General features: G+C 37.2%; 1 protein-coding gene across 1 annotated transcript; it reads right to left on the minus strand.

The window, feature by feature from the left end:
* Window positions 1-6,727: 6,727 nt before the first annotated feature.
* Window positions 6,728-24,095, minus strand: LOC118766235. The gene is made up of 7 exons (XM_036509536.1): window positions 24,012-24,095; window positions 23,691-23,919; window positions 16,036-17,733; window positions 14,023-14,111; window positions 10,436-10,595; window positions 9,257-9,462; window positions 6,728-8,114 (listed from the first exon to the last, which is right to left on the minus strand). The coding sequence occupies exons 2-7, from the start codon at window positions 23,860-23,862 to the stop codon at window positions 6,939-6,941; spliced, it is 3,501 nt and encodes a 1,166-aa protein (XP_036365429.1). The 5' UTR covers window positions 23,863-23,919; window positions 24,012-24,095; the 3' UTR covers window positions 6,728-6,938.
* Window positions 24,096-24,383: the final 288 nt, after the last annotated feature.

The raw sequence follows: 24,383 nt of genomic DNA on the forward strand, positions 1-24,383 counted from the left end.
TATAAGTATATAGACAAATGCTTGGTTGACATCCGTTATGCAGATGATGCAACGGTCGTTATACTGCTTTTTCTCTCGCTGAGGTGGAGGGTTCCAAAATCCCCCAGTAAGATCGGATAACAGGAACAAAGATAAATCAAGAAAATCAAAGAGCTTATGTCTAGGATACATGAGAAGCAAGTACACCCTAAAGGATGTTGATTGTTGGACGAATTTGTTTGAAACCTGAGTAAGTTCGAACATCTAATTTGAGATAATCGGGATGAGGAGACAATGTGACAAACCTTATTAAGAAATTCCAATCCTGAGAAACCAGATAAATAGATTGCTTTGTCGATGTATTAAGTACCAGCGGAGCGCTGGAGGTCGATATAATCGACTTGACCCCCGCCTACAAAATTGCTGGCCTTGTGCCAAAATTCGAAATCATTTTGAAACCAATATATATTTCACACATTTCAGAAACAATACTTTATATTTACTTTGAAGTGTCAGATGTTTTGGTGCATGGAGCAACTAAAAATCTACAGTGAGTCATGATGAAAAAGAAGTTGCTGATGCATGACTTAAATAATCTGAAATTTGGAGATTCAGTTCAAATCCAAATAGATGTGACTGGAATTTTATGGTTTTTAAGCATTTTAAAAATCTGTTTTATTATTATTTAAAAAAAAAATTTTTTTATAGGGATACATAATTACATTTTCTCTTTTATCGTTTACTTATTTCACTCATTGGACTGCAACCTTGTTGTGGCACCACCTTGAGAGGTTTAGTCGAACAAATCGATCTCAGTACATAGGTTTCTTTTTAAAGTTTCGTAATTGTTCCATTGACCCCCTTTTGCCAAGCTGCTAAACCACAAGGACGTCAACAAGTCAACACCAGTTGTCAAGCGGTGGGTGGTGACAAACACACTCACTGAAAGACACACCCATCCTCTCATTCAGTCATTTACTTACTCACTCACTTACCCCCCCCCCCCCACACACACACAGATGTATCTTTCTGTCGAAGAGCGTAGGCTCGAAACGTAAAAGACTTTTTTCTATTCCTGAGCGCTATACTAATACATTTGTTTGTTTGTACTCCTCCTGCCTTCGTCTTTTGTTTATTTTCGTAAACTTCCCCTTTATATATATGGAGTGGCTGTGTGGTAAGTAGCTTGCTAACCAACCACATGGTTCCATGTTCAGTCCCACTGCGTGGCATCTTGGGCAAGTGTCTTCTACTATAGCCTCGGGCCGACCAATGCCTTGTGAGTGGATTTGGTAGACGGAAACTGAAAGAAGCCTGTCGTATATATGTATGTATATATATATATATATATAATATATATATATATATATATAATATATATATATATATGTGTGTGTGTGTGTGTGTGTGTGTGTGTGTGAGTGTGTGTGTGTATGTGTTTGTCCCCCTAGCATTGCTTGACAACTGATGCTGGTGTGTTTGCGTCACTTAGCGGTTCGGCAAAAGAGACCGATAGAATAAGTACTGGGCTTACAAAGAATAAGTCCCGGGGTCGAGTTGCTCGATTAAAGGCGGTGCTCCAGCATGGCCGCAGTCAAATGACTGAAACAAGTAAAAGAGTAAAAGAGTATATTTATATAAGCAGAAAATGGAGAAAGCTTTTGATCAACAAACAAACAAATTGATCAACATCGATTAATTATTTTTTAATACAAACCATAACATTGCACATCCCTTAAGTGGTTATTCCAACCTCTAACTCAGCTTACTTATATATATATATATATATATATATATATATATATTTTTACCCCCCCCCACTTCGGTCATGAATGACCATTGGGTTGCACCTAGAAAGCACTCATCCGAGGCACAGGTCTGGGCGGGGTTGTTTATAGAAGACTAGCTGAGGTCAACTTTGCCTTCCCTCTCCACCCCACCGATGTTAGCCAAAGGAAAGGGAAAGGCCGATACAATTTGGCACTAGTGACGTCGCAACCCATTTCTGCAGATGAATGAATTGGAGCAATGTGAAATAATGTGTCTTGCACACGAACACAACACAGCTTGGTCCGGGAATCGAACTCACTACCTCATGGTTGTGAAAAGGCCCAAAGCTTTAACCATTGAGCCATGCGCCTTTTCAGACTCATCATTCCACGACCTTCTCGGAATGATTGTTGACAGAGATAGACCATTTGGTCAATTTAACCCATTTTTTCCCCAAAAGTCGAAAAACGTTCTAATCTAGTAACATATTCCATAGTTCAAGACGTTTCCCTCAGACGCTTCTACAACATCAAGAAGTATATGGTGTCTGCCATTTCTGCCCAAATGTTCAAATATGGCTTCCTTTCAGCCTATTTCTCTATGTATAACAAACGTAATATTTATTTCTTTACTACCCACAAGGGGCTAAACACAGAAGGGACAAACAAGGACAGACAAACGGATTAAGTCGATTACATCGACCCCAGTGCGTAACTGGTACTTAATTTATCGACCCCGAAAGGATGACAGGCAAAGTCGACCTCGGCGGAATTTGAACTCGGAACGTAACGACAGACGAAATACGGTTACGCATTTCGCCCGGCGTGCTAACGTTTCTGCCAGCTCGCCGCCTTGTAACAAGCGCAATATTCTTTTCTACTCTAGGCTCAAGGCTTGAAATTTTGGGGGAGGGGGGGGTAATCGATTAGATCGACCCCAGTACACAACTGATACTTAATTTATTGACCCCAAAAGGATGAAAAGCAAAATTGGCCTCGGCAAAATTTGAACTCAGAACGTAAAGTCAGACGAAATACTGCTAAGCATTTTGCCCGGCATACTAACGTTTCTGCCAGCTCGCCGCCTTCGGCGTTAGTCATACTGAAACACTAAACTCAATAGATTCGATTCCAAGGTACGGCAACTTGAGTAGCATTTTCTAAACTGCTCATTGGACCAAAGCCGTGTGAGTAAAATCTGAAAGGCGAAACTGGTGTGGAAGTTCTTCAGGAAGACGAACTTCCACAGTTTCAAATTTTTGGTGCGGCTTCGTGGAGTTCGTCCTACTGTAAACATTCAAACCAGGTCTCTAGCTTGAAGTGTCATGAGTTTGACCAATGCCTTGTGAGTGGAATTTGAAAGACGGAAACTGCAGAATCCTGGTGTGTGTGTGTGTGTGTGTGTGTGTGTGTGTGTGTGTGTGTTGTGTGTGTGTGTGTGTGTGTGTTTGTTTGTGTGTGTGTGTGTGTGTGTGTGTTTGTTTGTGTGTGTGTGTTTGTTTATGTGTGTGTGTGTGTGTGTGTGTGTTTGTTTGTGTGTATGTGTATGTGCTTGTGTGTGTGTGGTGTGTGTGTGTGTATGTGTGTGTGTGTGTGCTTACGTCTACATCAGCTTAAAATTTAGATAGTGTCTCTTTATGACCTGTAACTTCCTGATATAAGCAGAGATCGAAATGGTGGACTAAAGCCTGTGCTCCAGCATGACCGCAGTCCAAATACCGAAAACCAGTAAAAAGACCATATGAAGAAAAAGAATCTTATTTATAATCAGAAACTGCGGGGCATAAGCCCACCCGGGTTGTTAACCTAACATATCAACCTGTTAAAAACCGAGCCAAAGCAACTGCTTGTATGTAGGCACTTGACTTGCTAAAAAAGTAAAAAGCAAAAGGAAACAAAAAGCTGCCAAACTTTCTTCGAGACAACTGTATAAAAAGGAAAGACGTTTTAACCAATGCCGTCTCAGAGAATAGAACCCACATCCTGGTGATCATTATTGAAGATAACTTGATAAGTATAGATTTGGGGCTAAACGACAATAATCAGATCTCGGAAACCTCTCCATCCATTTAACGTCTTTTCCCTACAAATAATAACCTGTAGATATTAACTATGGTTATCAATAAATTGATCTCATCATTTTCAGGAAGCATGCAGAAGCAATGGGCTCTGTTTTACTTCTTGCTCACGCTGACCGTACTACAATAATTTAAGAATCAGCGCAGGAGTGGCTGTGTGGTAAGTAGCTTGCTTACCAACCACATGGTTCCGGGTTCAGTCCCACTGCGTGGCATCTTGGGCAAGTGTCTTCTTCTATAGCCTCGGGCCGACCAAAGCCTTGTGAGTGGATTTGGTAGACGGAAACTGAAAGAAGCCCGTCGTATATATGTATATATATGTATATATGTGCGTGTGTGTGTTTGTGTGTCTGTGTTTGTCCCCCTAGCTGGTGTGTTTATGTCCCCGTTACTTAGCGGTTCGGCAGAAGAGACCGATAGAATAAGTACTGGGCTTACAAAGAATAAGTTCCGGGGTCGAGTTGCTCGACTAAAGGCGGTGCTCCAGCATGGCCGCAGTCAAATGACTGAAACAAATAAAAAAAAAAAAATACCGTTGCAATGCATCGTTCGATTCTGTTGGAAATTGCAGCGAAATCGCTCAAAAATTACACTCTACAGTCCTAAAAGATATATAGAACACGTTGGATATTGCAGTCCTAGAAACACTGTTTCTGAAAATCAAAATTTTAAAAGAACCAAAAAAAAAACAAATGTTGAATAAAATTATGTTTGAAATGTCTTGTCTCGTAGTTCTGTTGAAGTATGAAAGGACGACTTGTTTCAAAGGGAAAATACTCGTCTATAAATATATGTGATCAATTAGAGTAAGCTCCCTTACTTAAACGTACGTTAAATGTTTAAATAATTTACGTTGAGTTAATTGTTGAACGAAAATAACAAATAAATAAGTAAAGGCGACGAGCTGGCAGAATCGTTAGCACGCCGGGCGAAATGCTTAGCTATGTTCTGAGTTCAAATTCCGCCGAGGTCGACTTTGCCTTTCATCCGTTCGGGGTCGATTAAATAAGTACCAGTTACACACTGGGGTCGATGTAATCGACTTAATCCGTTTGTCCTCTCTGTGTTTAGCCCCTTGTGGGTAGTAAAGAAATAGGTTTTCTTCGTGTGTTTCAACAGTGGCTCCACGGCAGTTTTTATATACCGCCCTAGGCTGTTTTCCGCTGCTTCGATACAGTCCTGGCAACTGATTAAACCTCTCCAACCATTATTATTATTACTATCATTATTATTATTGTTATTATCATTATTATTATTATTATTATTATTATTATTATTATTATTATTATTATTATTAGTAGTAGTAGTAGTAGTAGTAGTAGTAGTAGTAGTAGTTTTTCTTCTTTCAAATTTGCTTCCATTTCTTTCCGGGTGTCTGCCCGACACTTGGGGTAAAAAAAGACTAATTGTATGCATTGATAAACCATTAAACTAAACATACCAGTTTGTTCATTTTCAAAATGAAATGAAGTTCTGTGGAAAAAAAAATAATTAAAATACATGGGTGGTAATCGTTCTCACATCGATACCGCATGGCCCTCTTCTTAATTTTACAAATGTAATCCAGAGGAATCAAATTTGGTTCCAGTTTCGCTGAAATTTGAATAGAGTTTAATATCTTGTTCAGACGCAAAAGCAAATGTTGCAATGAGATATTCAGGATTATTTTACTGTAACATTTAGCGAGACGTTCATATAAAATTAATGTCAGAGGCATTGAAAAGAGTCATGATCGCTGTTCTCTCCGCTCTGACTAAAACAAAAAAATGACATAAATATCCTTGAAATGAAACTTATCAGTATAAGACTGGCTGTTTGCGACCTTTAATACAGTTTTGAAGTAACAGTTATAAACTATATAAACTTTTTAAAGCGTACAGAAAGTGTATAACATATTTGTTTTATATAGTTTTTATTCAAATAATTATATTTCAGAAATTTGAAGAAAGAAATTAAATACAAGACAGAATTTTCAATAAATATTTGTTAACAGTGTTCAGTAAAATTAACCGACTACAATATTTATCGCTTTTTCCAATTATGAACCTTTTGACATACAGTATCTTAGCAACACGTCGACCATAAATTAAAGACTGAATAGCTAAAAGTGCCTAAATCACCTAGATATTCATATAACTTAAGCACTTAGAAAACTTTTGACCGGCAGATTTAGAAAATAATGTTTTGTAACTAAGCACTTTCAAACTTCAGACACTGGTAGAATGTGTCATATAAAACATCTTTTACTCTTAGCGTTTTTGAGAAAACTTTATATTTAAGAAGTTATCTTGTGTTAAAGTTGTCGTATTTCGGTTAATTTCAACCAATCAATGACGTGTATTCAGCTGAAAAAAATTACTGCTGTTGTTTGTCAACAAACACTTCCAGCGGTGTATATTTCGTTTGTCACAGTTATTTATGACATATTTCATCGCAGTTATGTTTGTATGAATAAACGAGTGTATCTGAAGCATGTTTACTTCATGGCACGTTCGTGCATTTCTACTGCTTTTAGGTTTTTTTCCCCTATTTTTAGCTACTATTTTCGGAAAGACTTTCCCTTTACCCCTACCCCTCCAATTTCTTCATTTTTCATTTTTTTCCGTAACTCTAACCCTAAAACACCAACCTTAACCCTAACCCTAAAACCTTAACCCTAACCCTGTCCCTAAAACCTTCAAGATAAAACCAGTACAAACGCATGAACGATGTCATAAATAACAGCGACAAACGAAATATACACCGCCAATAGTTGTTGTTGACAAACAACAGCAGTAATTTTATTCAGCTGAATACACGTCATTGATTGGTTGAAATTACCGAAATACGACAACTTTAACACGAAATAACTTCGTAAATATAAAGTTTTCTCAAAAACGCTAAAAGTAAAAAATGTTTTATATGACACATTCTACCAGTATACGAAGTTTGAAAGTGTTTAGTTACAAAACATTATTTTCTAAATCTGCCGGTCAAAAGGTAAAGAGCCAGCTAAGGTAGTAAATTGTTCTTTTATTTCTATCTTATTTTTCTATCAAGCAAAATATATCGAAATAAACCTGTCATTGGCATTAAATTGATACACATTATTTTCGAAGGCAATTATAAGAAACTACAGCTCAGTCCTTTGCTTAAAGAATACTGGACGTTCAGGATGAGCCGATGTATTTAACCTGTCTGATACCTCTTTATCACTACTGTTAACAAAAGCAAGTGAGTAAGTATTATCTGTCTTTCCAGTGGCATTGATCAAATCATCTTTCCGGTTAGTGTTTTCGCTTCCGCGCTCCAAGTCAGACAGGTTATTACTCTTGGAGGAAAAATTAAAAAGGGGTACAATTTTCTTCTTGTTACTAGTTGTCGATTCTTCTTCAAAAGGCAGCTGGCTTGTCACTGCCCTCTGTTCATCTCCAGCCTGTCTCTGATTCGGTGTATTATCAACGGTAAATTTTTTATATTGGTTTACATTTACTTCTAAGGTCGTTCGAAAGGTGTCGAGCGGGTTTTTGAATTCAGCCGAACTATCTGTTTCTTTGTTCTTTGTTTGGTTCAACGTCCTCTCAGTTAATCCTAAATGCTGTCCTCTGTTCAGAATGTGTGTGTTAATTTGACTTTGAAGCTGGCGGCGTTTACGTGATTTCAGTGACGTTAATGGTTCATCATCGTCCGAGATTGGTTCTGTGGAGGCTTCTCCTTCGTCTACATTGCTCCCATAAGGCTCAGTTTCAGGAATGTTTATTGCCATCTGGGAACCTTGAAGGTTTACGTCCTCGAGCTTTTGATTCTGATTTTCTGCATCTGATAAAATACGGTCTAGGTTATCAACTAAACCTTTTATTTGGGGGTTGTTGTTAGTTTTGGTGTTTTCTGATTCAGGTTTTGGCTCAGACCATTTTTCTAAAATATTTGTTGATTTACCAAAATTATTTTGTGCATCGTTTCCAATATTTTCTACATTCCGATCCTTTGAACTGTGATCACCATCATCACTATCATCAAAAGCATCGTTAATATGTCCTTCCAGTTCTAAGCTTACCGAACCAGGATTTGATCTACGAATATATACACCACTGTCCAAAGTTTCACTTGTACTTTGCATTGAATCCCGGTGTGATGCTGTCTTATTCCTAAACTGGGCTTGGATTCGCTCAAATATTTCCTCAACGCGAGACTTCGGCTCGAGTCCAATACGGAAAAATCCGATCTTACCTTCGTCAATTTTTCGGCAGTCGACCACAGTTGAAGCAGAGTTTGCAAAGGAGGGCCCATCACATAAAATTCCATCGCACTGAATAGAAAATAAAATCAATGTTCAATCAACTATAAAATATTCATAAAAATAGCTTTCAGACATATTAGTGCACAATAAAGAAAGCTAGGGGAACTGAGATATAAATACGAATTTTTTCTTTTTCATTTTTCTTTGCTTTTTCTATTTTGTGTGGGTGAAAGTACGTCGGTGATGCAAGTGAAAACGACGCACATCAAAATAGGATTACAAAACTAGCGTCCGAAATGGCGAAAGTGGAACAGAGAGAGTCTGTCTAAATGGTGAGTGTAAAACAATATGATAGAAGTTGAGTTTGTGAAAATAAAATAAAACGAACAGGTCTAAGGGACATAACTCATTAAACCTTTCTGAAATCATTTGAAGTTATCAACTCCTATATGTATGTATGTATGTATGTATGTATGTATGTATGTATGTATGTATGTATGTATGTATGTATGTATGTATGTATGTATGTATGTACGTACGTACGTACGTACGTACGTACGTATGTATGCATGCATGTATGTATGTATGTATGTATGTATGTATGTATGTATGTATGTATGTATGTATGTGTGTGTGTGTGCATGAGTGTATGCGTGCGCGTGTGTCTATGTGTATCTGTAAAGCATGCGCGCTCCCACATACACATATATATATATACATATATGTATATACATATATGTATATACATATATAATTAAATACACTAATATGTGAACGTATGCGTATATAAAGAACGTTTACAAACTAATAAATAAATTAATTAACAATAAAACTGAAATGAAATACAATCAGTGAGTGTGCGTTTATTAATTACATAAGCGGAGAATACGAATCAGCTTGGATTGTTCTGTTTTTGGAGAACCTCTACATTTCTAAGTTTCCACGTAGATCTTTTATAACGTAGCCTATGATAATACGAACAAATGAAAATCTACAGCCTGGACATCAAAGCTGTACGTATTTCATCAGTTTTGCATAGACGTACGCCTCACATCCGTTGGGCAGCTGATCTCTACAACGGTACACACTTTTTACTTTCTGTCTAATACAACTCTATCAGATTTTCAACTAGATTTTCAATAATATTTCTTGAGTGATCGATCAATGTTAAGAAAATAAATCCACTAAGGGAGTTGATGCATCCAACTTACATTTTTCAGGCCCAACTTGGCAATAACCTGCAGATGGTGCGTAGTGTCTGCTTCACCAGTAGGATTAGCAGACGACGTTGATACGGGACCCGTGTGATCGATTAAGAATGACGTCACCATATTATCGGGCATGCGTACTGCGATGCTGTCAGGTCTACCAATGTATTTGCCGGCATATCCAACACCCAAGCTGTCTAACCATGGTCCTAGAGAAGAAATAAAAGAATAATATTGATATTTTGTTTTGTTTTTCTTTTTTATTATTCTAACAGAAATTTTACAATTTTGTCACGAAATAATATCAAACAACAAGTAAACTCCTATTAAGTCGCTTAATCCACAAGAAATAGCACTCAGAGTATCTCAAATTCTATTTTAATATCTTAAAACAGAGGAGACCCATTGGACAATGTAGTCCTTGATATATAAATAGACAAGAAGGCGGTGAGCTGGCAGAATCGTTAGCACGACGGGCGAAATGCTCAGCGGTATTTCGTCTGAGTTCAAATTCCGCCGAAGTCCACTTTGCCTTTCATTCTTTCGGGGTCGATAAATTAAGTACCAGTTACGCACTGGGGTCGATGTAATCGACTTAATACCTATGTCTGTCCTTGTTTGTCCCCTCTATGTTTAGCCCCTTGTGGGTAATAAAGAAATAGGTATTTCGCCTGCCGCTACGTTCTGAGTTCAAATTCTGCCGAAGTCGACTTTGCCTTTCATCCTTTCGGGGTTGATAAATTAAGTACCAGTTATGCACTGGGTCGATGTAATCGACTTAATCCGTTTGTCTGTCCTTGTTTGTCTCCTCTGTGTTTAGCCCCTTGTGGGTAATAAAGAAATAGGTATTTCGTCTGCCGCTACGTTCTGAGTTCAAATTCCGCCGAAGTCCACTTTGCCTTTCATTCTTTCGGGGTCAATAAATTAAGTACCAGTTTCACACTGGGATCAGTGTAATTGACTTTATCCCTTTGTCTGTCCTTGTTTGTCCCCTCTGTATTTAGCCCCCTGTGGGCAATAAAGAAATAAGGTAGTCAACGATGGAATTTTTTTTATTGTAATCTACACAAGTCTAGTTGACATGAGGTTAAACAGCAACATAAACATATGATTGGAAACCTTTAGTCAATGACGCTATTGCCAGTAATAAGCATGAAAAATATGTGTAAATATTAAACTAACCTTTGTTTACTACACAGGATATCGTAGACGGCCATACGGCATTCATGAAGGCCCACAGCATCTCACCGAATTGCTCTCGTCCAGCGGCCAGTTGGTTTACATTGGATATCCACATAGACATTGGTCTGTCTTCAGCTAGTTTCTTAGTTAAGTATGCTCTCTAGACCCAATAAAGGTAGACAAACAAAATATAATTATTCAATAGCTAACAAAAGAAGCCAAAATTTCTTCAAAGCAAGATCTCTTTTTATTAACAACATAGACGGTATATCAAATAACATACAAAATTTCTGGTTTATTAAAATTACCTCTGCCACTAGAGGATGTATCATGATTATCAAATAGCAATTTAGACCAGATCTATGTAAGGGGAGATAATCCAATTCCAAGAATAAAGAATTTTCCAGAATTGGTATATCACGAGAGGAAAGGACAAACTTAGAGTCTAGTGATAAGAGGACAGTTGTTAAACGTGTTTCTACCTTAATATGTGTCACCAGTACGGCAATTGTCCAGCCTTATCTTCAGTAGCCATGGGACTTAGACTTATAAACAAACACTAGAATCAAGAATTCTCCTTTAAAGAAAATAGCACGGTCTCTATTGCAATATGTACACCATCATACTTTGTGTACAGATAATTTATATCAACGTCTTTATACCATTTATTTAATCAATGTCTTTCTTATACCATTTTTATCACTAAGGTTTTGATTATAACATTTACATTATCAAAGTCACAGTTATAACATTTATATCATTATCAGTGAATCTTATAAAACATTTTATATAAAATTTATATCATTAAGGTCTCTATAACACCACTTGTACCATCAAAGTATTTAATATAACATTTATATCATAATTTTTTCTATTATGTATATCATTAATGCTATGATAGGATTTTTTTATCAATTTGTCTCATTAAAATCTTTGAAATAAAATTTCTAAGATAACTTTTATATCATCATGATTTATCCTATATACTTTACGTGAAGTGAAATATTTCAAGTCTTGGTACAAGGCCAGCAATTTTAGCAGATGGGTGTTAGTCGATCACATCGACTCCAGGACTCGAGTTGTATTATATTTTATCGAGCCAGAAAGGATAAAAGGTAAAGTTGACCTAGGCGGTATTTGAATTCAGAACGTAAAGAGTCAAAAAGTGTGATATTTAACGTTATGTTTGATGCGCTAACGATTCCGCTAGTTCTCTACCGTCATAAGACGAAATATAGGTTTCAAATTTTGGCATAAGGTTAACAATTTTTGGGGAAAGGGTTAAGTCTATTACATCGAACCCGAAAGGATAAAAGGCAAAGTCGAACATCAGAACGTAAAAAAACGGACGAATTGCCGCAAAGCATTTTGTCCAGTGCGGTAACGATTCTGCCAGTTTGTCACCGTCATTAGAAGAAATGTTACAAAAAAAAAAAAAGACTAATATATTGAATCATAGTAGATTATCTACTCTTGTAGTAATTGTGTAATGCTGCCATTTATACACGATACACATTTTTAAGACAGTTTAGGTAATAATAATAGTAATAATAATAATAATAATAATGTCCCTTAGTGGCTGACGATATGTGCATCTCTGATCACGAGCAGAAGTAGTGGGAGAGCATCATAGCCATATGTTGAGAGGGATTCTTTGGGGTTTGAATAATTCACCTCTGGAAACATGGGTGGTTCTTTCAACATCCTTAAACAACCCTTATTCTGGGACCGTTTGAGCGGGATGGGCTACTCAACCTGAAGAAAATTCTAACTGGGCCCCACCTGCAAGGTCATGCGCTGTTTACCTTGATATGAGATCACCATGTCGCGCACATATGGTTGTGATGCATGTGCCTGGTGTACCCTTATCAGACGGGTAGTCATGATGGGTATACTGGGCTTCGTATATTTTACCCCAGTGTCACTTTGATGGCATGAACTGCTCTCTCACTCAATAATAATAATAATAATAATAATAATAATAATAATAATAATAATAATAATAATAATAATAATAAGAAGAAGAAGAAGAAGAAGAAGAAGAAGAAGAAAATTAATTATAATAATAATAATAATAATAACAATAATAATAATAATAATAATAATAATAATAATAACCCCCCCCCACACACACACACAAAATTAAAACGCGTATTATACTTCGCAACAAATTTATTCATGAACTTTTATGGTATTTCAATATGGTATATGTTGAAGCAGTGTTCTTCAATCATTTTGCTCTTGGGAACACTTGAAATAAATACTATATTTCAAGGAACTCTTGACATGAAAAAATATTATACATATTTATTAATCTTTTTCTTTCTTTTTCATAGAATAAAACTTTATAAGAAATTCTGAAAAATCATAGGACTGTCTTTGAAGGATTTGGCAATGCTAAATCCATTAGATGCTACAAAAAGTGTATAAGGAATTTCGTCTTAACAAGACGTTGTTTGAACCAAATTCCCATACGGTTTCCTATTAAACGCTCATTTTTCCGCAGGACCTCCCTATTACTTACAGGTGCAAGTATTTCGAATACGCTATGCGTGAATAATTGTTTCTAATCTAATAATAATTGCTGTGGAAAGCGCAGGTAGGCATGCCAGATTGCTCGAATGCCTGACACACGACTACCCAAAAGACTGTTTTGCAGTGAATTGACAAAAAGCAAGCGCACACGAAGTGAGCAGAAAAGACGCTTGAAAGATACACTCAAAGCCTCACTGAAGTGCTTTCAGATCAATCCCTGGGAAATGCAAGCACAGGACCGCCCTGCCTGGTGTAGCTGCACCAACAGAAGTGCCACCTTCTACGAACTGAACTGGCTCGCAGGAGACCCAGAAAAGCTTGAGTGGCGCAAGTCCAGAGCCAACTCCTTGCCTTCATTCCCAGCAGACCACCATTGCCCGTCCTGCGGCAGAACTTTCCGAGCACACATTGTTCTGATCGGCTACGGCCGGATGCACCGTGATCCATCTTCTCTCATGTGATGCCCTTGGTCAACGTCGAAACGACGGACGAACATTACCCTAAATCCTCGAGTATAATCAGCGTTTTTTTCCCAAACTTTAAAGGTCAAAATCCCTAGTGCGTACTATATACGAGGTTAAAAATGAAAAATATTTTCTAAGCAATGTCTGAGTTTGTCCGGCAATGTTTATTCAGACGCGAAAATATCTTAAGCTAAGCCTAAAAGCAATGACGTCATAAAAGAATCATCCATAACTTGCAGTAAGCAACATTTATAAAAATAAAAGTATTAAGAACACAGAATAACATATAACAAAAACAATTTGCAAACATATTTACATTCCCATATAACAGTTAAGAACATCACCATTATTGTAGTACGCATGCGCGGAAGTGTTTGTTCGACTAGGTGCTGCTGGCTTAATTACGTACGACTCAAGTTAGAAAAGGGGTGCGTATTATACACATGGTTTAGGTTTTTCAGAGGTACAACCCCCTAAAAATCCCCTGCGTATTATACTCAAGGGCGGACAAACTCGAGGATTTACGGTACATAATTATTGCTATATGCATACAGTGAAACAATCTATTTAATGTAACAATCAACTTACTTCCACTGATTCAGGGAATTTTACTGCAGCCGCCAATACATAAACAGTGTCTGTTGGAATACCGACGATCCCTCCTCGGTTCATGATGTCTGAAAAAATGTGGTGAAACGTCGTTTTCAATTTATTTGATACAACAAAGAACAATACTGTTTTGTTTAGTTTTTATCCAAATGTTATTAATCACCAGTTTAATTATGCTAGTTTTGATGTTTAGCTCCCGATCAGGCCAGGTCTTTTGTTTACTTATTTATTTTTTACGGTTTTTTTTTTTTTTACTTTCTTCTTCAGATAGTGTATCTAGAACAATATAGGTAATGTAAATACTAGGATGTGATTTGGAGAAGATTTGACTGCTATTTTTAACAGCTCGAGTGACCACGCAGACAGAACTATAATCATCCCCGTGAAGAAATTTCAGGTTGCGTAGGGAAAATTCAGAGAATTTTGTGGGGAAAATTGCTATTAGGCTGAAAAATCATTTACCATTGTTTGCAATATTTTTTTTATTAAACATATTTTACTTATGTTAATTTTAAGGACGATAATATTAAATCAATATAAAGCGGTTAATATTGTGCAATAAATTGCATTTATACCGGACGATTTTTTTTTTTTATGTAGTGATGGAGAATTAGGAAATAGGTGATGCTGAACAGGTAAAAGGTGCAAATACAGAAAAATGAAACGGTTATGAAACATTCCTTCCATATTTCAAAGATGAACTGTTTTGCCTACCCATGCCCCATGCGGTTCCATGGCCTGAGCCAATGAGTAATGGAGGTATAGCCGTATGTCAGCTCTGATCAAGCAGACCTTTAGGACCAACTGCAAAGGTTGAGAAGATTCGAAACCGAAACCACATTTTTTTTTCATTGTCAGATGGATTTCCGGTCTTTCGTTTCCGACTCCCTGTTCTTGGATGATTTGACCTCGGAGACCTTCTGTGGTCGTGGAAAGGTTAATCCTTTGTTTTAGGATTGACCTACTTTAGTTGCCAAACTATATATATATATATATTATATATATATATATATATATATATATATATATTTATATATATCGGAGTAAACACATAAATGTGAACAAGATGGAAAAAAGAGTACTCAAATACCAGTGGTAGAGTAATATGCTTTATTTAAAGCAGCAGAAAATTCAACAAAACCTGTTACTCTGAGTTTCATGTTCCCGTTCGTCGGACAGTTTTTGCTAGAATCAGTTTTTTCTAGCAAAAACTGTCCGACGAACGGGAACGTGAAACTCAGAGTAACAGGTTTTGTTGAATTTTCTGCTGCTTTAAATAAAGTATATATCTATATATATATATATACCCATCGAGAGGTTTGTTGAGCCTCTTTGGTATCTGCTTTCTGACCAAGAGCATCTCGGCCGAATGGCAAAAAGAGGGGCAACACACTGCTTATACTCTTTGTTTGACGGCAAAATTCACATCCTATGACCTTCTCTAGCAGCAGACAATTAAGCTAGTTTCCCCACACGCTGCACGGCGGTCAGTCCTTCCTTTTCAAGCAAACAGTTTGTCCTAACACACACACACACACACACACACACACACACACACACACACACACACACACACACACACACACACACACACACACACACACACACACTCATTCATCTAAGGACACGCGAGGTATTTCATTGTTGTCATCCTCTTTAACCAACTAAACTGCCTGGCTACCACTAAAAGCCTTGCCGTGTATTTCTGGCCCAATGCACCAATAAAAGCTATAGACAATATTCTTCTCTTTGATATTTATTATTACGCTGTCTCATCGACTTCGAGAATTTAATAGTAACATAGCCTGTTACATTTGGTGACTCCGGCGTGATTCGAACCTTCGTTACTTTCGACATCTCATCCCAGTCGTAACAGAAACTATTGCTACAGACTTTTTACAATTACTAGTTATGCTTATCAGAATAACTGTGAAGATGGGAGTTGAAAGATCGACAAATTTTATTAACATTGGAGAGAAATAAGTTCCTTACCTGCAATCGCTTTGACTCCGGATTGTTTTTGGGCATCTGCCCAGAAGGCTTTGTGACCCTGAGAATGGAGGAAACTGACTTCTATGATTGGGTTTCCCATTGGGAGCACATCTCGCCCCCAAACAACCTTTAAAGCAGAAGCTAAGAAACCATAAATACAAACAGCAGTAAATAGAAGCACCACGATTATTTCATATGCTTCATATGAAGGCACTGCTAAGATATTTAGCAAAAATGCCAATGCGATAAGTTCGAAAAGGAAAGTGATCAGGAACCAGGTCTTGCTTACAACTAGAGAAAGTCCTATAAGAAGTAGAAGAATGACCATATATGAAATGCTCCCCACACACATGGCCACTGAATTGTCCTGACCCAATGTCCCAAGACTGCGAGCAGTTCCAAGAATTATCCACATGGTACTAAATATAATGAATGAACAGCTTTCGAATGTAAGTCCACGAGCAAACCCTATACAACCCACGGTGAACTGTGCCACCCCGCCAAGCACAGTTGTCCATGGCATGGAGAGGAGATTGAAATTGGCAGGAATCCACAAAATAGATAAGGCAGAAACTGCATTGACGGCAAAGCCGATGGTATCAAGCTCAATATACTTGGAATACCCCATGTCGGAAAATTCAGTAGAGAACAGGCCGTCACCATTTTGTTTGGTGTCCTGTTTGTATAAACGTTTTGCACAGCAACTAAGATGTTTTTTAAGGCTCTGTTGTACTTGAGCTCGATCAAATGGGCGTCGACCCAAAGGAAGTTTATAAGGGGTTTGTTTCATTCGGCTCATGTGAGCTGCAAGTCCATAAAGAGAAAACAAAAAGCAAACCCAACCCATACCACCAAGGAAATGGCCTTGGACACCATCAACACAAAAGGCAATGCAGAAGATACATAGTAAGATATTCTGTAGTGCATGGAACATTTCTCGAGCTATGGAAATCAAACTGGCCAATAAAAATGTGAAAAGGAAGAAGATAAAGACAGGTAGTAGTGGTAAGTCATTTGTGCCAGAAAAATGATTAAGTGCTAGGTTGTATGCTACTGCACACCAGAATGTACCATACAGGGTAAAGTAGCAACCACAGTAAGGGTCATTCCTACGTAAAGCCACAATGCCGCACACAGCTTGAAAAAATCCCGCCGAACCGACCCACATAAAAGCATTATTGGCAACTGTTGTAGCTCCAGTCACGTGACTAGCAAAAACTGCAAAAACTATTACTTCCATTGAATACCCTACAATAGTGTAATCGTTTGAGACGTCTGGATCAGATGACTTTCTTTTCTGCGTGGTCTTGAAATCACCCCCTTTGAATTTATTAACCAGCTTTTGGCACATCATATACACAACTAATGCAGAAAGTAGGACATAATACGCTCCGGCACTCATATGCACAGGACGCCATAAAGAGGCTATTTCGAAGATGGTGGACAAAAAAAGACCGAAAGAAAGAACTGCAGTAAAGGTTGCTTGGTGCAAGATAGATCCAAAGACAAAAATAAGGAATATGAAGAAGAAAGCCCCATATCCAGGAAATAGAGCTTCATTTGCTGCATTGGACCAGATGGTAGGCGGCCTCGAGATATCTCTGGTGACATTGAAAACACCAACTGCCGCCCACATCGAACCTAGACATAAGAGTAAGCCACGTAACAGGGAGTCTTCAACATCTCCTGCCGTAATGCCTGAAAAAAAGAAAAAGAACTTTATAAAAATGATGTTAAAAGCTTTCAGAGTCTTTATTTGGAAAGGGAAACTTGAATTAATGACAGCTACCTGCGATCAAAATAACTAGTTTTATTTTGGCGGTTTCACTGGATCCCACCTCAGGTTATAAAAGGCGCCAGCAAATCACTCCAGAGCTTTTCATAACATTAAAATGTCAATTAAATGCTGATGAATATATTAAATTTAAGAAAATCAGGAATGCAGTTGTTTCAGTATTTTCTTTGAAAATTGTAATTTTTTTCAAATTTCCTATTATATATTCTCAGAAAAAGGCGGCAAGAAGGTAGAGTTCATTAGCACACCGAACAAAATGCTTTGCGGCCTATAGTGCATACTTTCTTGATTCTTGCTTGCTTCATGCTCTTGCTTGATGGGGTTGGGGGTCATTCCAGGTCAGTGGTCCCAGAGATGTCATCATACATGGAGTCGACCGGGTTCACCAGTTCTCTCTATCACTGATGGTCCCGTGCCAGCCCCTCTCTATCCTCCAAGGTGACATCGAGCTTCGGCAAGATCTTTCCACTTGGCGCAACTGCTCTATCTCCCGGAAAGTGAAGCTCCGCATCTACAACGCATCGGCCCTCTCCATTCTCCTCTATGACGCAGAAACGTGGCCCCTCTCGAAGACCGTAGCAAAGAGGATCGATGGCTTCGATAGCAGAGCCCTGAAAACCATCGAGAACATCAGATGGTAACATCACGTTTCCAACAAGGAACTGTGTGCGCGTGCGCATCAACCTCCAGCCTCCCATCTCATAGCTATCTGTTGCATGCGCTGGTATGGACATGTCCTCCGTCTCCCACCTTTAGTAGAAAGGATTATTTGATAATTCCCTTACCCGCTCCCGATAAAATTGCTGGCCTGGTACCAAAATTTGAAACCAGAAGCAACGAGCTGGCAGAATCGTTAGCACGCCGGGCGAAATGTTTAGCGGTATTTCGTCTGTCGTTACGTTGTGAGTTCAAATTCCGCCGAGGTCGACTTTGCCTTTCATCCTTTCGGGGTCGATTAAATAAGTACCAGTTACGCACTGGGGTCGATGTAATTGGCTTAATCCGTTTGTCTGTCCTTGTGTGTCCTCTCTATGTTTAGCTCCTTGTGGTCAATAAAGAAATAAGAACCGTTAAAGGATCTGACAAAATGATTACTGGTATTTTTTTTTATTTCATTACGTTCTGAGTTCAAATATCGGCGAGGTCGACTTTGTTTTTCATCATTTCAGTGTCAATAAAATAAATACCATTCGAGTATTGGAGTCGATGTAATCGACTTACCCCCTCCCCTCAGTATTACTGGCTTTGTTCCAAAATTCAAAACTATTATTTAGCCCCAGAGCTGTTCAGACTTATTAGACATCTCAACCATGACCATCATGTCTTTTTTTTTTTCGAGTAAAACTGCCATTCTTTTTTAAGATCAGATATTATTTGGCAGCTATTTCTTGCAAGTCCAGCGACTGCATAGAGATTCACTCCATTGGCCTAACTAATTACTATGCAAATATATGGTAAACGAAACCAATTTCAATAATTTTCTTTTTTCAATTCATGATTTATTATAAAAGTACATACAGACATGAGGTTGTGAGTTCGATTCCTGGACTGGGCTGTGTGTTGTGTTCCTGAGCAAGACACTATATTTCACTTAAGTCCAGTTCACTCAGTTGTAGAAATGACTTGCCACGTCACTGGTGCCTAACTGTATTGGCCTTTGCCTTTTCCTTGGACAACATCGGTGGCATGAAGAGGGGAGGCTGATATGCATGGGCGACTGCTGGTCTTCCGTAAACAACCGTGCCCGGACTTGAACTTCAGAGGGGAACTTTCTAGGTGCAATCCTATGGTCATTCATGACCAAAGGAGACAACAAATTCTGCATCAGCATACCTCTTTTTTTTGTCTGAATATCTTGACATACATACATACATACATACATACATACATACATACACACACATACATGCATATATACATACATGCATACAAACATACATGCATACAAACATACATATATCCACAAACACGCACACATACATACATACGTACGTACGTACGTACGTACATGCATACATACATACATGCATGCATACATACACAAATATACACACACATACATATATACATACATGCATGCTTGGATGCATACATACATACATGCATACATACATACATACACATACATGCATATATACATACATGCATACAAACATACATATATACACACACATACATACATACATACATACATACATACATACATACGTACGTACGTACGTACATGCATACATATGTACACAAATACATATATACACAAATATACACACGCATACATACATATATACATACATGCATGCTTGGATGCATACATACATACATGCATACATACACACATACATATATAAATACATGCATGCTTGCATGCATGATGCATACATACATAAATACAGACAGACAGACAGGCAAACAGTCACGCCTGCATGTAAGCACGCAAAATGGTTGGATGGATGTTGGACAGACAGACATGCAGACAGATAGACAGACAGGTAACATCAAAATAGCTCCATGTAAAACACTTACGTGATATCATGAAAGTTGTGTTACACAAAAATATAAAATGTTGCATGTTTGTCTAAATAACGACCCAACAAATATATCAGCAAGCTTACGTGTAAAAATTAGTTGCAAGACAATAATATTTGAAGTGCAATAGAGAATTTACTGGCTGGAGAATGCTATCAGGCTGTTTTGTTATATGATACATGAAGATCATATTACAGAATATAAATGTCGTTTATATTGGATAACATTTTCAAGGAGAAAACTTGTACTATCAAAGATAACATAGATCGAGGCACAACCTGTTGATATGTTGTAATTGACTTAGGACGACGGTCAATATGATATCAAAGGTGGAAATCGTGTGAGATCATAACTGTAGGCGCAGGAGTGGCTGTGTGGAAAGTAGCTTGCTTACCAACCACATGGTTCCGGGTTCAGTCCCACAGCGTGGCATCTTGGGCAAGTGTCTTCTATTATAGCCTCGGGCCGACCAAAGCCTTGTGAGTGGATTTGGTAGACGGAAACTGAAAGAAGCCCGTCGTATATATATATATATATATATATATATATATATATATGTGTGTGTGTGTGTGTGTGTGTGTGTGTGTGTGTGTGTGTGTGTGTGTGTGTGTGTGTGTGTGTGTGTGTCTGTGTTTGTCCCCACAACATCGCTTGACAACCGATGCTGGTGTGTTTATATCCCCGTCGGGGAAAAAGAGACAAAAAAAGAGACCGATAGAATAAGTACTGGGCTTACAAAGAATAAGTCCCGGAGTCGATTTGCTCGACTAAAGGCGGTGCTCCCGCATGGCCGCAGTCAAATGACTGAAACAAGTAAAAGAGTAAAAGAGTAAAGAGTAGTCTTAAGCCTCTCGAGATGCAAATAATATTATATATGTATGCGTGAATATATGTAAGTATGCATGTGTATATAGTAACAAACATATCATATATATATATAATAACAAAATAATATATAAAACATATGCATATATACATACGTATATGTTCATACCTACATCTATATGTATATATACATGCATATATGGGTACAGGACAACAAAAAAACGTTGAACACAATGAGAAACGAAAACATAAAAACAAAAACATGGAAACGGACTTTTTTTCAAACAACGAAAAAACAGAGTACAAGTCATACAACACAAAGAATATTCCCCTTCTTCAGTTGCCCCTGTTTCGGCTACTCCGCGTTTCGAAGGTAAGGGCAAGGCGCGACTTCGTTGAAACAGTCTTATATATATATATATATATATATATATATATATATATATATATATATATCGGAAGGTTTGGAGATGATGTACAGGTATTATATATTAGAAAAATTGAGGTAATCAGATCAGATGGTTCATATTTGTAGATATTTATTTATATATTACATTTTTTACATATATATCATATCATTCGGATTAGCGCTTGCTCCCATTCTAGTGGGAGCAAGCGCTAATCCGAATGATATGATATATATGTAAAAAATGTAATATATAAATAAATATCTACAAATAGAACCATCTGATCTGATTACCTCAATTTTTCTAATATATATATATATATATATTATATATATATATATATATATATATAATATATATATATATATCGGAAGGTTTGGAGATGATGTACAGGTATTATATATTAGAAAAATTGAGGTAATCAGATCAGATGTTCATATTTGTAGATATTTATTTATATATTACATTTTTTACATATATATCATATCATTCGGATTAGCGCTTGCTCCCATTCTAGTGGGAGCAAGCGCTAATCCGAATGATATGATATATATGTAAAAAATGTATATATAAATAATATCTACAAATATGAACCATCTGATCTGATTACCTCAATTTTTCTAATATATATATATATATATATATATATATATATATAATATATATATTATATATACCACCTTCGGGAAAGAGGAGTGTCAGAAGAAACAAACATGAAATATTTGAAAAAATCAGCTTATCCAATTCTTTTTTCAAATATATACAATGCAATATCTATATAAGTATCATACACACACAAACACACTCACACACAAACAAACAAACACACACACACACACACACACACAACACACACACACACACACACACACACACACTTTATAAAGCGCCTTAGCTTTATGGCACTTAGCGAAACCAATGGATACTCAATGACCGGCCATAACTCCCTTCTATACTGAGACTCCATTTGATGTGCTGCAGTATACGTATGCTGATCTTGGGAAAGTGCCATCTCCCTTCTCTCTCGAGACTCCATCTGATGTGCTGCAGCATGCATTTTCTGATCTTGGGAAAGTCTCATCTCCCTTCTCTATTGAAATTCCATTTACGTCCTGCAGCATGTGTTTGCTGATCTTGAGAGAGGTTCATCTTATTTCTCTCTTGAGACTCTCGCCTTCGGTTTTCTACAATCTTCCTTGCTTTATATTTGTTTCTGGAGAGATTACGTCTTTTCTATAGTGGCATAGATTTTTCAATATTGTAAGCCAAAAATTATGAACATAGAAGAAATTATACAATAATCGCTATTATTGTAAGCAGTTGTATGTATGTAGTATGTCTTCATTTTTGTATGCAGTATAAATTAACCAAATGTAAGCAAATTAACCAAATAGAAGCACATGTATGAACTGCTAATTTAACGGTAAATTTTCAGCTACTGCGATAATTATTAACTGGTAATTGAATGGTAAATGTGTATTCTTATATACCTAGGACGTGCCACCTCATTGTTTTTTGTCAAGAGTTTCATCTCCAGCCGTTCGTTATGTCAGTCAACACACATACCCTGACACACCATTTCGCTGTCGTGGCCGTAAAGACGGAAAGTTGTCGATGCATTATGTTGTTCACATTAGGATATAATCAGAATTAAAAGTGAAAGAATAAAAGTGAAACAATATTATAGTCTTATCACATAATTAAAAGTGAAAGAATAAAAGTGAAACAATACTATATCACGTTACAATATAGATGTTATTCTTTCACTTTTGACATGTAATACTGAACCAGTGCTAATGTTGTATTGTTTTAATCCAAATGAAAACAAATACGTGTTGACACTCAGAAGGCCTGATATTATTACCATGTAAAATTTGATTTGATTTGGTCGAGCCGTTTGAGAATGCATTGAGAACAGGCGGACAAAGGATTTGTGTATGCATATGTACATGTATATATATGCATATACATATATTTACATATTTGTATATACATATATATATATGCATATTTGTGAGTGTGTGCGTGAGTATCAATATAGAGAGCAATAATAGAGATATCGAGAAAGAATAAGAAATAACCTCCATGGATATTTTACTTACCAGAACCTAAAATGAACGTTGATAAAAGAAGGAAACCCACTCCATAACTAACATTCTCCGCAATAAGGCGTCCATTAAACGGGGTGAAACTGTAGATACACAGCAAAACAAAAGCCAGAAAAGTAATATAAAGACATGCTATGGTCGCAGACGACGGACGTATCGCCGCCATGTTGCATTTTCACGCGATTTTTCACCTTTCTACTGTTTATGCTTCACTCTTTGATCTCTGCAATATACGAAGAAATATATAATTAAGATTCCCTCACTTGTTTCTTTAGAGATGAATGGTAAATAGTAAGAAGTAATTGAACTGCCTACATTAATCTAAATTTTCTAATCTAGCAGAAAGATGCAGTCTTAACAATACAACAAATCCTTCGCCTTCTGAAAAATGACCGACTTGCTTTCACTATGTATTAGTTATTTGTTAATTTCGAATTGGATATATCTATTTTTTCAGATCATTTTCCTGGTTGCCAAGAACAAGAACGCTATGTTCCCGGAAATATTTTATTTGTTACCGATTCTTGCATGACTTTGCTGAGTGTACAAGCCTTAATGTATTGTCAGCAGAAAATAGTCACGTAGAACAAACATTGCAAAGTAAATAATCGTTATGAAACGTTTCCTTACCCCTCTTCTCACGCTCTCTTCCTTTTCTTCCTTCTCTCTTTCCTTTTTCTTTCTTGC

The sequence above is a fragment of the Octopus sinensis genome, linkage group LG15 (genome assembly GCF_006345805.1).
Source record: "Octopus sinensis linkage group LG15, ASM634580v1, whole genome shotgun sequence".
In the NCBI taxonomy this organism is placed as follows: domain Eukaryota; kingdom Metazoa; phylum Mollusca; class Cephalopoda; order Octopoda; family Octopodidae; genus Octopus; species Octopus sinensis.

What these genes read in the sequence shown, in the direction of transcription:
- LOC118766235 (XM_036509536.1), bottom strand. Translation starts at nt 23,862, where the DNA reads ATGGCGGCGATACGTCCGTCGTCTGCGACCATAGCATGTCTTTATATT. An exon ending in AACGTTCATTTTAGGTTCTG is followed by an intron (nt 17,734 to 23,690) that starts GTAAGTAAAATA and finishes TCTTTTTTTCAG; the next exon opens with GCATTACGGCAGGAGATGTT. An exon ending in CCAAGTTGGGCCTGAAAAAT is followed by an intron (nt 8,115 to 9,256) that starts GTAAGTTGGATG and finishes TTTTCTATTCAG; the next exon opens with TGCGATGGAATTTTATGTGA.